The 14,146-nt window shown below is 36.2% G+C and overlaps 1 protein-coding gene and 1 pseudogene across 1 annotated transcript; both read right to left on the reverse strand.

The window, feature by feature from the left end:
* LOC107702569 (tyrosine-protein kinase SYK-like) overlaps nt 1-8,116 on the reverse strand; it is a 14,366-nt pseudogene extending 6,250 nt beyond the window's left edge.
* Nucleotides 8,117-8,141: 25 nt separating this feature from the next.
* On the reverse strand, nt 8,142-13,769 carry LOC107702560 (tyrosine-protein kinase SYK-like). The gene is made up of 2 exons (XM_016504917.1): nt 13,593-13,769; nt 8,142-8,481 (listed from the first exon to the last, which is right to left on the reverse strand). Exon 2 carries the CDS (start codon nt 8,436-8,438, stop codon nt 8,142-8,144), a length of 297 nt encoding a protein of 98 aa, XP_016360403.1. The 5' UTR covers nt 8,439-8,481; nt 13,593-13,769.
* Nucleotides 13,770-14,146: the final 377 nt, after the last annotated feature.

Below are 14,146 nucleotides of genomic sequence, written 5' to 3' on the forward strand. Positions count from 1 at the left end.
GAGTGAGGAACGGCCGGAGGGCTAGAGTGAGCGGAGGCCGGAGGGCTAGAGTGAGGAACGGCCGGAGGGCTAGAGTGAGCGGAGGCCGGAGGGCTAGAGTGAGGAACGGCCGGAGGGCTAGAGTGAGCGGAGGCCGGGGGCTTGAGTGAGGAGTATTGTAGTATTTCCTCAGTAACCAGCACGGATCAGCTCCAGGCATGACGAAGCAGATATCGTCCTGTTTTGGAAGACCAAACAAAGTAGCTTCGCTTTCACAACGAAACACACAGCGCCTTCACGACATGGCAGCGGCGGCGGCAACAACAATACTACAGTGAGAATCAAAGTTACGCCTTCTTTCTTTGCGTGAACATTTGGGCGGCGTTCTGCACATCTTCCCACATCGTGACGTAGACATGTGGGGGCGTGTTAGAACGAGCCGTTTTAGGTAGGCGTGGTTGACTCTTAACTATTATAAAGAATATCTCTTTGGATTTGAGACTTTAGTCTTTGCAACTTTACAGATCTTTTTTTATGCACCAAGAGCTTGTAACACTCCAAAGAGAAAGGAAAAATTGAAATCGCATCATATGACCCCTTTAAAATAAAAAAAATCCTCTTGGTCGACTAACTTTTTCATCTGGTAGACTCCTCTCAGGACTGTGCCGAAGTTGCCTGAGCCCAACTCTCCATCTTCCAGAGTCAGGTCGCTCCGCTTCACTGTCGTTGACCGCAGCTCTTCAGGATCCGCATATGGACTCTCGTACACCTGTGTGTCCATTGGCATAGCCTCTGCCAAAACAATAGTGTGAGCGTTTAGTCAGAAGAGAACGATTTTAGACTTAAAGATCATTTAAACAAGTGGTGGTGTGCTGAAGCAAGTCAACTAACCTGTGTTGTTGAAGATATTAGGCTTAGGAAGTTCACCTCTGAGGTTTGATCTGAAGTTATATGGATTTTCAATATGACCCTACAAGCACACGACACGATTACAACTGTGAAAATACACAGATTCGCAAAGAAACAGCTGATAGAACACAGGCACATTATCTGAAATGCCTGCATGCATCAATGGGACAGAGGGACAGGGTCAAACCAAACTTTCCTGTGTTCTTCATGGCACCTTAAATCACAATTGAATGTGTAATTACATTTACTGAGATGTTTCAATGCTAAATGAATGGCAATTCATTATATGTGAGGTGATCAGTGTCCATGAAGAAGAGGAGAAACTTCTTCCAAGGTCAAAAGCCAACACACAGTATATAAATAAAAAAAGAGATCTCTTGCAAATAGGATTGATAATTATGTCATTTACATCATTAAAAAAGAGTGAGACTTCCGGTTCATTAGCCGCTGTAGGGAAGAATAACAAAGTACTGTAAATGGTCAAAATGTTTGCACTACATACCAGTGTGTTCATAATTAAGATTATACATTAAAATAATATGGCAAGACTGTCACACCAGTTTGCAATATCAAGCAGCAAAACGAGCAGTTTTGTACAGCTAAAAATAGCTGGAAGCGAATGACACCGGAAGCCAGAGACATTACATTTACAAATGTCCATGTCTCTCTTACAGGAAAAATGAGGTGGATAGTGATGTGCCAAATTTCTTTGTTGCTTAATAAACATAAACAGCTGTGTTATGATGGCTCATAGCGACAATGTAAAAGTCTTTACTCTCACTTTTGACCAATTTAATGCATTCTTGCTGAAATAGTTCCTAAAAATAAATGTAGGAACTAGGAGCTATAAAAAAGTAACTTTTTTGAATAGTAGTGTATCTAAAAGTAGCTTCATTTTAAAATGATGTAAATATGCTGACTATTCCAGTCTTAGTGTTTTTTTTTCTCACTGATGGATGTAAGAGCTAAATAAAATCCACACATTACATTATGCAATTTTCTGAATAAATACTGTAACCAACATTACCCATGCAGCATAGCATAATAAAAATACATTCACAGTTTTGTTTTTTTTATTGTTGAAGAAGAACGGTTTAAGTTTTTCAAATCCTTGCTGGAAAAACATCTTAAACCAGTCTAAGCTGGACTAGCTGGTCTCCCAATTTAGTTCCCGAAACCCAAAACCCAGACACGTGAATACTATAGTATATAAATATATATAGTATATATATTTATATATATAAATAATAGTATCCCAAAACACGTTTAAGTACAGAAAAATACAAATAAACTCAAGCACATGTGCCCTGACTTACATCTTTTATCCACCTTATTTTGCAAGGCAGAATTAAGCTATTTTCTTTAAATGTGCGAGATTTCCAATTCATTAGCCACTACTGTAAAATAACTAGAAGAATAACAAAGTGCAGTATACCATAAATGGTAAATTTGTACTACAAACCAATGTATTTGTGATTTTGCTAATAAATAAAAAAAATACAATGACAAATACAAGTTTGCAATACAAGGAGCTGTTTTTGTAGAGCTAAAATAACTGGAAGCCTCGCACATTAAAAATAGTCATGCCCACACTTATGTTAAAAATAAGGTGGATAGGCAATCAAGGTGGGTCAACAAAAAATGTGCAACCATTGCTTTAATTGATCTGATGTCTGTATATGAATGTGAAGAGTTATTGCTGGTGATTGGATGTGATGTACAGGGCAGTGAATGGAGGAAGAGATCAGAGAGGGGCGAAGTTAGAAGCAAAAACCACACGCAAGCAAGGCGGGTGTCCTACCACTGCCAGTGGGGGATAGGGAGGAGGAGAGGGGTGTGTTAGTGCACCTTTTTTTGGCCAGGTTTGGGGAAGGAGTATGATTTGATTCTGGAGAGAATCCCACCTGTGGCACCTAGCTAGAAACCACAATTTTAAAGAGCATTAGGTTATTTTTATCCTACACTATTTGATACTAATGTTTAATGCTATACATCCATGACCCATTCTTCAATAACTAGCTCAGCAAATTCACTAATTCAACGTACATTCAGCAGCATTTACATGATAGCATTTGCAGTTGCCCTTGTGTTAAATGGATTTGTACGGTCTAGCTCAGTGGTTCTCAGCAGGCTTTACTTCAGGACACAGATGTAACACTGGACGTCAAGTGGTGACTTTAAAATCAAATGTTGAAATGTATTATGTAAACTGCATAAACCTTTAGAAAATGTCACATTTGAATGAATACGCTGAATAAGAATATGAACGCTTTTGGTTTCTTAATGTCGTTAACTCCAGAGGTTTCATGCTCTTGGCAGCCAAACAAATTGTGGTCAGAACATATCATGTTTATCCCTGATGTCCTCAATCATTCATAATCTGCGTCTTCCTCTTCTTTTTTCACTTCATTTTTTGAGGATGAGGAAATGTAATAAGCTTTATTTTGGTTTGCTGTCCGGAACATGGTGATGGGAAAAAAATTAGATGAGAGAGAAAATTATATTTCAGTGCGTTTGTGGTTACTTGCAAAAGTTTTGCATTCCACCAAGAAACTTTGCAGCCGTTTGCAAAACTTTTGTGTTCCTTGAGAACAAATGCAATGTTTCTTGGACAAACTTTCCTTGTGAGCAAATGCAATGTTTCTCAGAGGAATGCATCATTTTTGTGAACGAATGCAAACATTTTTTGGGGAAATTTTGCCTCGGAGGAATGCAAAACTTTCATGAACGAATGGGAAATTAATTATGCAATTTTTTCCTGTTCCTTACAAGAAAATGCAAAGTTTCTTGAGGGAATCCCAAAGTTTTGCATTTAAACACCAGAATCTTTTCTTTCTTGGAGGAATTTTTCCTCCCATCTCATATTGTTTCCATCACCATGTCTGTAAATTATTTAGTTAGTTGCATTTTATTATTGCATTTAGCACTGTCTTTCCCTATTGTCTGTGACAGCACTTTTGTGTCATGACTCACCAGTTGAGAACCACTTTATTTTCAATTTACACCAAGTTTAATGAACTGTTAAAAAGTTAAATTAAAATCGTGTGTTTTAAATATATATATATATATATATATATATATTCAGTGAAACAATTAACAATTATCTGTGGATATTTTAAACAGCACAACAGTCCTGAATGTGAGTGTTTTATATAGTCTGACATGTCAGTGCAATTTAAAGGTGACATATTATGCCCCTTTTTACAATATGTAATATAAGTCTCAGGGGTCCCCAGAATGTAACTGTGAAGTTTCAGCTCAAAATACCCCACAGAACATTTATTATATCATTTTGAAAATGCGTATTTTGAGAAGAAGCAGAAGCACACTGTTTTCGTGCATGTATCTTTAAATGCAAATGAGCTGCTGCTCCCCGCCCCCTTTTCCAGAATAGGGCTGTGATTTTACAGCTCGTACCTCTAATACTCTGCCAAAAAAACGTCTGAAAGTCAGATTTTCATGATATGTCACCTTTAAAGGCTTTTTTTTTTAAAGCAAGCTGATATGAGAACACATGGTCACTGCTGCGTTTGTTAGAGATGTGACTGTACTTACGCCTGTATTCTGTGACGGTCTCGGGCAGGTCTCGGTGAGCACTCGGAGCAGGCCGTCAGGCTTGTACGAATAATGTTCTACCAGCTGTAACACACAACACAGTGCACATCAAAGCCCGATTCTGGACATCATCTCAGCGTCACGCAGTATTGTGGTTACGCTTCTTACGCTGAGGCCTGTTTCATAGAATACTTTGCTTTTCACGAACGGTCGATAAACTCTCATCAATGTACTGTCACGTAAAGCTTCAGCTGAAAAGAATATATATACAGCACACAATATATGAACAGATAGTGTTATATAGGAGGCTTTGTTTATATAACTTAAAGAAGCATGACTTCTTTACATTCTCCAGATGAGCACACCTTTGAAAAGCTACACGGTACATGAAATCAAACTATTTCTATATCAACATACACTTTCATTGCACACTCACCTCATTCGAACCATGCACTTCTCTCCTAATCACCGTGTGAGTGAGAGATGTTTCTGAGGGCTAGTTAATGGCCTAGCTGTAGCATTCACCTTGCTGAACCTTTGATGCCGTGCATCATGTGCAGCCACTCAACCAGGAAATCTAAATATAACGTGGCGTTTGTCCTGTTGGTCACCAAAACAACTGTCTAACTCTACAAGATCCTCTTTTAGGATATCAGCAAATACGATAAGCCTAAAATAACAATGCATCACTTTTTGCAAATTATCAGATTTTCTACATGTACAGTACTTTTCAAAAGTTTGGAAGTCTTCAGTGTCCTTCAGAAATCATAAATATTACTGTTTTTGCTGTATTTTTGAGCACAGCCTTGGTGAGCAGAAGAGACTGGCCACACTTTATTTTAAGGTCCAATTCTCATTAGTAACAAACCATTAACTATGACTTTTGCCTCAATAAACTCCTAATTAGCTGCTTATTAGTTGTTAAGCTGCTGAGTTTTCAGCATCATTACTCCAGTCTGCAGTCACATGATCCTTCAGAAATCACTCTAATATGCTGATTTGATGCGTGTAACAAGACACCTTAGAATAAAGTGCTACCAAAGTCTTTTGTAACAATCTAAAAGTTTTTACTGTCAGTTTTGATCAACTGAATGCCTCCTTTCTGAATAAAAGTGTAATTTCTTAAAATAATAAATACAAATCCTACTGACCCTAAACTTTTGAATGGAAGTATAAATCTAGATTATATACTGTAGCTAATAAGGTATGTATTCTGGGTTCACACTTTAAAAAATAAAGGTGCTTAGAAGGCTCTTCACAGCGATGCCATAGAAGAACCATTTTTGGTTCCACAAAGAACCATTCAGTCAAGAACCGTCTCTTTCTTACATTTTTATAATCGGAAGAACCTTCTTTTGCCACAACGAAACAGAAAGCTTCTTCAGATGTTAGTTAAAGGTTCTTTATGGAACCATTTAGACAGAAAGGTTCTTCTATGGCCTCGTGAAGCACCTTTATTTTTACTAGTGTAATTCTCAACACCCAAGATCAGGTCTCATTTATCTTGTACTTGCAGAGTAAGTCCAACAAGGGCTTGAGACTCACAGGAATTTGCCGTTGACGTGTGAGCTCCTGAGCAGCCGCTGCTCTGAGTCCTCGCGGTCGATCTTGCCATGGAACCACGGCATCTTCTCATGAGCCGTTGTGGCGATGAGTTTCTCCAGCTGAGGCCTCTGGCTGATGATAGCCTGCTCCAGAGCCGAACCCTGCCACACCACAATATATAATAATAAATCAGAAATAGCTAATAAACTGCTCCTGTCTTATACCAAAAATGTGCTTTTATGATTTGTTTAATGCAGCACAGGGGTGGCATAAATGTATTCACAATTGCTGCAAATGTTCAAAAGTTGACTGCAACAAAAACAAAATGTGTGAAGGTTGCTGTGACGAGTGAAACATGAAATATGCACAACTTCTTTTATTCTCGTAATCTCACATAACTTCTGACTATTCAACAAGAAAAAAGTAAGATGGGGCTTTATCTATTAGGAACTGGGTGAAAATAGATGTAAAAATGTGTATTATTTATATAAAATGTTCACTAATTTCATTAAATTTCAGTAAAATTTTCAGACTGAAATAGTATTTTCTCATAAAATATACTCTGTAAATAGTCAATTTTTACAGTGTACCCATGAGCAAGGTGATTGGAGGGGATTTGCTGGAAAAGTAAGGATGATTTGAAACGTAAGCCAAAAAAGAAAGTTGTTTCATGCACAAGAAGACAAAGAAACATATAGTAAATACATGAGCTCAATGCTCTATTTAAGCAATTGTCTCTGAGCATAACTGAAGTCTCAATACCAAACTCATGAGAAAGCATAACTATTTAACGTTTTGGCGAATTTGTACAATTCATAAAAAAAGTATTCAGAAATAAAGTAAGCATGAAGGTCAGCCTGAACCTAACCATCGGTGGAGCACAAGCAGATTGTACTGTATGAAAATATACAAAAGACATTGTACAAATTCATACAAGTTCACCAAAATAGAGTACAGTATGACTCGCCATGCAAGTGTGTTGCAAACCCTAAAAGCTTTCTGAGTTATGAAAGAGCAACTTCTGAGAAATTAAGGTTACACTTTGTTTTAAGCTGTCCTTGTTACAGTGTAATTATACATTTAAGTACTGAGTAATATTAATTAACTACATGTATTTTCTACTCTAATGAGAGTAGATATGTAGGTATATGTACTATATTACTTATAGTCAACAAAATATGAAAATAAAGTGAAACCATATAACGTGTTGCCTTTAAATAAAGTGTTACCGAAATTAAATAAAGGATTACACTTTATTTCGATAGTCCACTTTAGACTATAAGTAACTTTGCCAATGCATGTCAACTAGCAGTCATTACAGTAGACTGCTGGGTTATGGTTAGGGTTAGTAGGCTAAGCTGACATGTACTCAAAAAGTTACTTATACACTCTTAAAAATAAAGGTGCTTCACGAGGCCATAGAAGAACCTTTCTGTCTAAATGGTTCCATAAAGAACCTTTAACTAACATCTGAAGAACCTTTCTGTTTCGTTGTGGCGAAAGAAGGTTCTTCAGATTATAAAAAGGTAAGAAAGAGACAGTTCTTGACTAAATGGTTCTTTATGGAACCAAAAATGGTTCTTCTATGGCATCGCTGTGAAGAACCTTTTAAGCACCTTTATTTTTAAGAGTGTAGTCTAGACTATTGAAATAAAGTGTTACCAGATGAAGTGTTAAGCTGGCACCCACCTGTAGGTTCCAGGTTTGTTTGACGTACTGCCGGATGAGCTGCTCCTTGAGGTCCTCAAAGGGCCCGACTTTAGGCTCGGTGCCCTGGGGCCGGTTGAAGGGCCTCTTCAGCAGGCAGACGAGCCCGTCGGACTCCTGCGAGTGGTAGTCGATCACATCTATGGGGTTTCCGTGAGATTTTCCGCCGGCGATGGCGTAGGTGTCGTTCATCTCCCTCTCGATGGTGTAGTGGTAGAGCTGGCGACCGTAGGCCACCGACAGAGCGAACCCGCCGAGGAAGCTGCGGCTCTGGCGCAGCAGGTACAGGCCGTCCCCCGCTCCTCCCTGCCGCAGGTACTCCTCCGCCTCCTCTCGCGTGATGTTGCCGAAGAAGTACGGCAGCACCTGCACCCTCTCTGCCATATCTGCTCAACCGTCTGCCAAAGCTCAGAGGACCGCTAATAACCTGAAAAAGACAATGGGCCTCAGTTATAAAATGCGCAGAAACCATACTCCTGCGAGTGGTAGTCGATCACATCTATGGGGTTTCCGTGAGATTTTCCGCCGGCGATGGCGTAGGTGTCGTTCATCTCCCTCTCGATGGTGTAGTGGTAGAGCTGGCGACCGTAGGCCACCGACAGAGCGAACCCGCCGAGGAAGCTGCGGCTCTGGCGCAGCAGGTACAGGCCGTCCCCCGCTCCTCCCTGCCGCAGGTACTCCTCCGCCTCCTCTCGCGTGATGTTGCCGAAGAAGTACGGCAGCACCTGCACCCTCTCTGCCATATCTGCTCAACCGTCTGCCAAAGCTCAGAGGACCGCTAATAACCTGAAAAAGACAATGGGCCTCAGTTATAAAATGCGCAGAAACCATCCTAAATTTGATCTTACGATCATCTCTCAAATGTGACCCTGGGGCACAAAACCAGTCATAATATTTGTAGCAATAGCCAACAATACATTGAATATGGGGCAAAATTATCGATTTTTCTTGTATGCCAAAAATCATTAGGATATTAAGCAAAGATCATGTTCCATGAAGATATTTTGTAGTGCTGTCAAACGATTAATCGCGATTAATCGCATCCAAAATAAAAGTTTTTGTTCGCATAATATATGTGTGTGTGTACTGTGTATATTTATTATGTATATATAAATACAAACACATGCATGTATATATTTAAGAAAACTATGTTATGTTTATATATTAAATATATTTATATATAATATCAAATATAAGAATATGAGTATATAAATGTATAAACGTAAATATTTTCAAAATAAATACTGTATGTGTGTGTATTTATATATACATAATAAATAAAAAAAGGTAAACATACATATATATAATGTAAACAACAACTTTTATTTTGGATGCGATTATTCGCGATTAATCATTTGACAGCACTAATATTTTGTAAATTTCCTACTGTAAATATATCAAAACTTAATTTTTGATTAGTAATATGCATTGCTACGAACTTCATTTGGACAACTTTAAAGATGATTTTCTCAATATTTCGATTTTTTTGCACCCTCAGATTCCAGATTTTCATATAGTTGTATCTCAGCCAAATATTGTCCGATCCTAACAAACCATACATCAGTGGAGAGCTAATTTATTCAGCTTTCAAATAATGTATAAATCTCAATTTCCAAAAACTGACCCTTATGACTGGTTTTGTGTGCCAGGGTCACATTTATGTGCGCATGTGACTCATAAAATGAACGTACGCACATACGCCTCTCTTTCAGATGTGAAATCTCTGAATCGCAAATGATCTTGAACTTGAATCTGAATGGTTTCAGCTCTCTGCCTTGTAAACGACTCTTAATTAAAGTCACTAACATGTAAAAGATCACCAGCCATCGTCCAAATTCTTTAATTCAGAGCTGCAAGAACAGCGTACATTTTCAAAAACCTGCAATAGAATAAGTGTTTACGTCTGCTCAGACCCTGACGTGAAGCGAAGCACTTTCCACGTCAAATATGAGCGCAGGCGTGGAGTTTAGCGTACGCACGCTCTAAGATCAAATCTGAGCGTACGAACGCTTTACAAATGAGGCCCAATGTGTAGATCATTTCTTAGAAACTCTAGATCATATTTTTCGTGAAAATCAGAGCAAACACCAATTTGTAAACAAAATCTAGAGACTGAAACCCTGTAAACTCGGCTAAGAATGCCAAATAATAACCTTACTCAACAGGGTCTATATAGGATGTCATAAGTGATCAAATAAATGGTTAACACTTCATTTTAAGGACCAATTCTCATTCTTAACTATATTACTAACATATTGGCTGGTTGTTAGTACTTATAAAGCACATATTAATGTCTTATTTTGCATGCCCTTATTTTAGATCCCTTAATTTTAACAACTACCTTACTATTAATAAACAGCAAGTTAGGAGTTTATTGAGGCAAAAGTCATAGTGAGAATTGGTCCCTAAACTTAAGTGTGATCAATAAAGGTTTAAATGGGCTTTATTTTAATCATTTTGTTATGTAATGACCATGGTGTAAAGGCAATAAGCACTCAAGACTGTACATTACAGTACATTATGAATAAATGTTGAGCACAACAACATCAATTTGCCATGATAGCATTATAAATGCAATATATTTTCTTTCTTTTTTTGTGTTTTACTTCTTTTGATGAATGTTGTCTCTCACACCTCTCACTGGTTTCTAATGTCATGTCTTATCTTTAGCTATCGGTTTCATTTTAATTTGACTGTCTGTTCCTTCTCATTTTTTCTTCTCATCTACTCCAAGCATATGTTCATTAAATGAATTTTAATGAACTATTCATTATTTTCACATAGCATCAATGTTTTGGTAAATACTGAGGTCATTATGAATTATGAAACATCGGTTTACATTTGTGTACTAGTTTGACATGTTTTTTTGTTGTTGTTGCAAGGATTCTAGAACATCCAGTTAAGTGCTCTAACATTCTGGAATATTCTGTAACATTCTAGTGCTTTCTGGAACATTCCAGAACATTATGGGACTAGCCATAAAAGACAAAAATCATCCAGCATGCACTTCTGAAGTTTTGGACGACTCACTTTTGGTTAATGTTAAACTATAGTTCTTAGCTTAGTATTATGCATGCGCCATGTCATTTTTATTAACAGATTAGTTTGTATAAGCTGTCAACATATATTTTGTAGTTTTCAAGGGCACTGTTAATGAAACACACAAAGTAATGTGATTTTTGTATTTAGCATGTCAAGCGTTATAAAGAAATATTAAAAACAAAACTTTTATAAAGATTTGTTTCACTGTGTAATTACTCATTCTTTGTTGTCTACAATAGTAAACTATGAAATAACACAAATGGAAGAGTGAAATAAAGTTAAACAGATCAAACCTATCTTATATTTTTGCTCACCTATATTACAGCTCATGCACACTCAGGAATTTCTACAGTATGTATACAAGCCACTTTTTGGCTGTTTTACCTTCAGATCCATATCCATTTAAAAAATGTTTTTACATGTAGTCACATTGTATATACAAAATATAGTCAGAGCATTTAAGCTTTTAGATCAAAGAGGTTTTAAAGATAATGAGAAACGCCAATTGTATTTTCTTTCCACACTTTGTTTTAGCAAATATGTTCTTACAAAGTAAACAAAGTAATGTGATTTTTGTATTTAGCATGTCAAGCGTTATAAAAGAAACTTTTATAAAGATTTGTTTCACTGTGTAATTACTCATTCTTTGTTGTCTACAATAGTAAACTATGAAATAACACAAATGGAAGAGTGAAATAAAGTTAAACAGATCAAACCTATCTTATATTTTTGCTCACCTATATTACAGCTCATGCACACTCAGGAATTTCTACAGTATGTATACAAGCCACTTTTTGGCTGTTTTACCTTCAGATCCATATCCATTTAAAAAATGTTTTTACATGTAGTCACATTGTATATACAAAATATAGTCAGAGCATTTAAGCTTTTAGATCAAAGAGGTTTTAAAGATAATGAGAAACGCCAATTGTATTTTCTTTCCACACTTTGTTTTAGCAAATATGTTCTTACAAAGTAAATTACACAAACACATGTATGTGTATGTCTATGTATATTTCAAACTCTAACTTGGGTAAGATGTTAAAAGATATGTGCCGCTGAGAAACTAGTTCACACAGAAAAAGGAAGTGGTCAAGTCTTTTGCAATAACATTCAGCCTCTACTACAACTTAAGCCCACTCCCATGAGATGTTTAAGGCACTTAAAGATGATACACAGCAAGCAGATGAATCCGCTCACGTCAAGCGCACAAATCAATTCACACAACTGAACACCTTACATGGAAATGAGCCATTTCATGCTTCAGTGTTGCTTAATGCAGCAATGGGGCTATATTAGTGCCACAAACCATAAACAAAAATATAGTACACTCTTATCAGCATTGCAAATTGCAAATTTGTTATTTTTTTTTTCATTCTGCTTCATTTTTTTTTCTATAAAAATATACATTAATTTTCCCATTATTACCAATAATGAGAAATTAAGTCCATGAAGTATTTGTCAAAATGCCAAATGAAGCAAACAGAAAATACATCCTCTAGCCTTTTTACTCACTAAAAAGCAACCTCAAACACAAGCGCTAATACAAAACCTCAGGGCCTCGTGTTCATGCATGAAAGAGTAGCAAGTCTGAGAAGATTCATCAAATTCAACCACAAAAGATTCCATAAAGAAGAAGCCAGATTGGCTTAGCAAGAAAAGGTCAGTGTTATTGTAAGCTAACAGCAAAATGCAAGGTTTATAATGGAAAATGTGGTTGTAGCTTTGTGTTAAATCAGTAAATGCAGCGAAGCAGCACAATGACTTCAATAAAACATGTCTAGCTACAGAGACGTGTGCCACTGGTTAGACGTGCAAGTTTTAAATATGTAATTTACATTTTTGTGAGCTATTATAAAATGTATTTTATTAAGGTGTTTTATTAAGCCAAAATGGTGGAATAATAATAGCATGCCCTATATTAAGATATAAATAGGTTGCTCTAATGATCTTTTAAGTAAGTTTGGCTTTGTGTAAGATACTACTACTAATAATAATCAACAAACTCTGGACAATAATTTATATATACTGAAAAGTCTAAGAGCAATAGTGAGAAAACTTCTCAATTATACAGTTCTTTCATTATAAATTATATTAGAACATGGTAACAATGCAAGTAAAATGTTTCATGAATTTCATAATTTTGCAGTATTTGTTATGTTTGTCATAACACCTTTCTCGTAAAAGTTTCAAAACCCTATAACCTTCTGTTTTTTCCTTCTTAATTATATTTTGAACGCCAAAGTCTCCAGAGTGATCTACAATTTAGACATTTGGAGCTCACTATATATAAAGTTTAGTTTATATAATGTGAAAAACATCAATGCAAATATTCAGGATTTTTATATGCAAATCATTAATGAATTAGTGTTGAATTATTAACATACATTAAACACATTTTTATTTAATCAATAATCACAAACTAATAATTGCCTTCTTTAAAAGAAATATCGCACCACAGTAAGGCAGAGAAACATCTGATATTCTTGAACAGCTTTGCTTTTTGCTTTTTTACTTCAAAGTAACTAAATAATGCCAGATCAGGTAATGCCACAACAAAGTGAGATATTATACAAATAATTTCAATAGTTTCACTAGAACTTTTGCCTTTTATTTTCATGATTCCATATCAACATATTAAGATTTACTATTAGAATATTTAATATGATGCATACTTTTACTGTTTCTAATACAACACTGCATATGAAATAAAAATAAAATTGTTTTTTTTCTTTTCATCATTCACTTAATTGGTTTAATTCACGCTTAATTCACTCAGCCTGAAGAATTCATCCAGTTTAACATCATACTTGAGCACAAAATCTGATGCACTACATGAACAGACATATTCTTACCTTACAAAGTGTCCGACTCCCCTCACTTTGGACAGTGACTACACACCATGTTCAAATTGCTGTCGAACTGAACAGGATGTGGTATGACCAAAAACTCAGTGGATAGTTCAAAAGAAGCCAATTCAGGAACACCAGCGCTAAGAGTAAACTGAAACTGAGTGAATACTGGTGTACTCAAAAGTTTTTCACCTTCGTGTTGCTGTTATTGTACAGACACAAACTTCAGTAAAGTAAATGGAACTATTTGTAGACTTCCTCATTTTGAGAAACTTCTGCCTACTTCCTTCACTATTTTTTTTTTTGTCCTATATTTTACTTCCTGAGAACGAAAACATATAATAGCAGATATTTAGTCCAAGGAGTTGCCCAAGGAATAATCCATGAGATTTACTAAAATGTTCATTTTGCATTACAGTTCATAACATTCAAAATATACTGGAAAAAAAAAAGGTTTTCATAATTAAATCAAGCTGATTTTGTATTAATCAGTACATTTGGACCAAACAATCCTCCTAATTAGCACACATCTATTGAGATAATACTTTAACATGATA

The sequence above is a fragment of the Sinocyclocheilus anshuiensis genome, unplaced genomic scaffold, assembly GCF_001515605.1.
Source record: "Sinocyclocheilus anshuiensis isolate Anshui unplaced genomic scaffold, SAMN03320099.WGS_v1.1 scaffold210, whole genome shotgun sequence".
In the NCBI taxonomy this organism is placed as follows: domain Eukaryota; kingdom Metazoa; phylum Chordata; class Actinopteri; order Cypriniformes; family Cyprinidae; genus Sinocyclocheilus; species Sinocyclocheilus anshuiensis.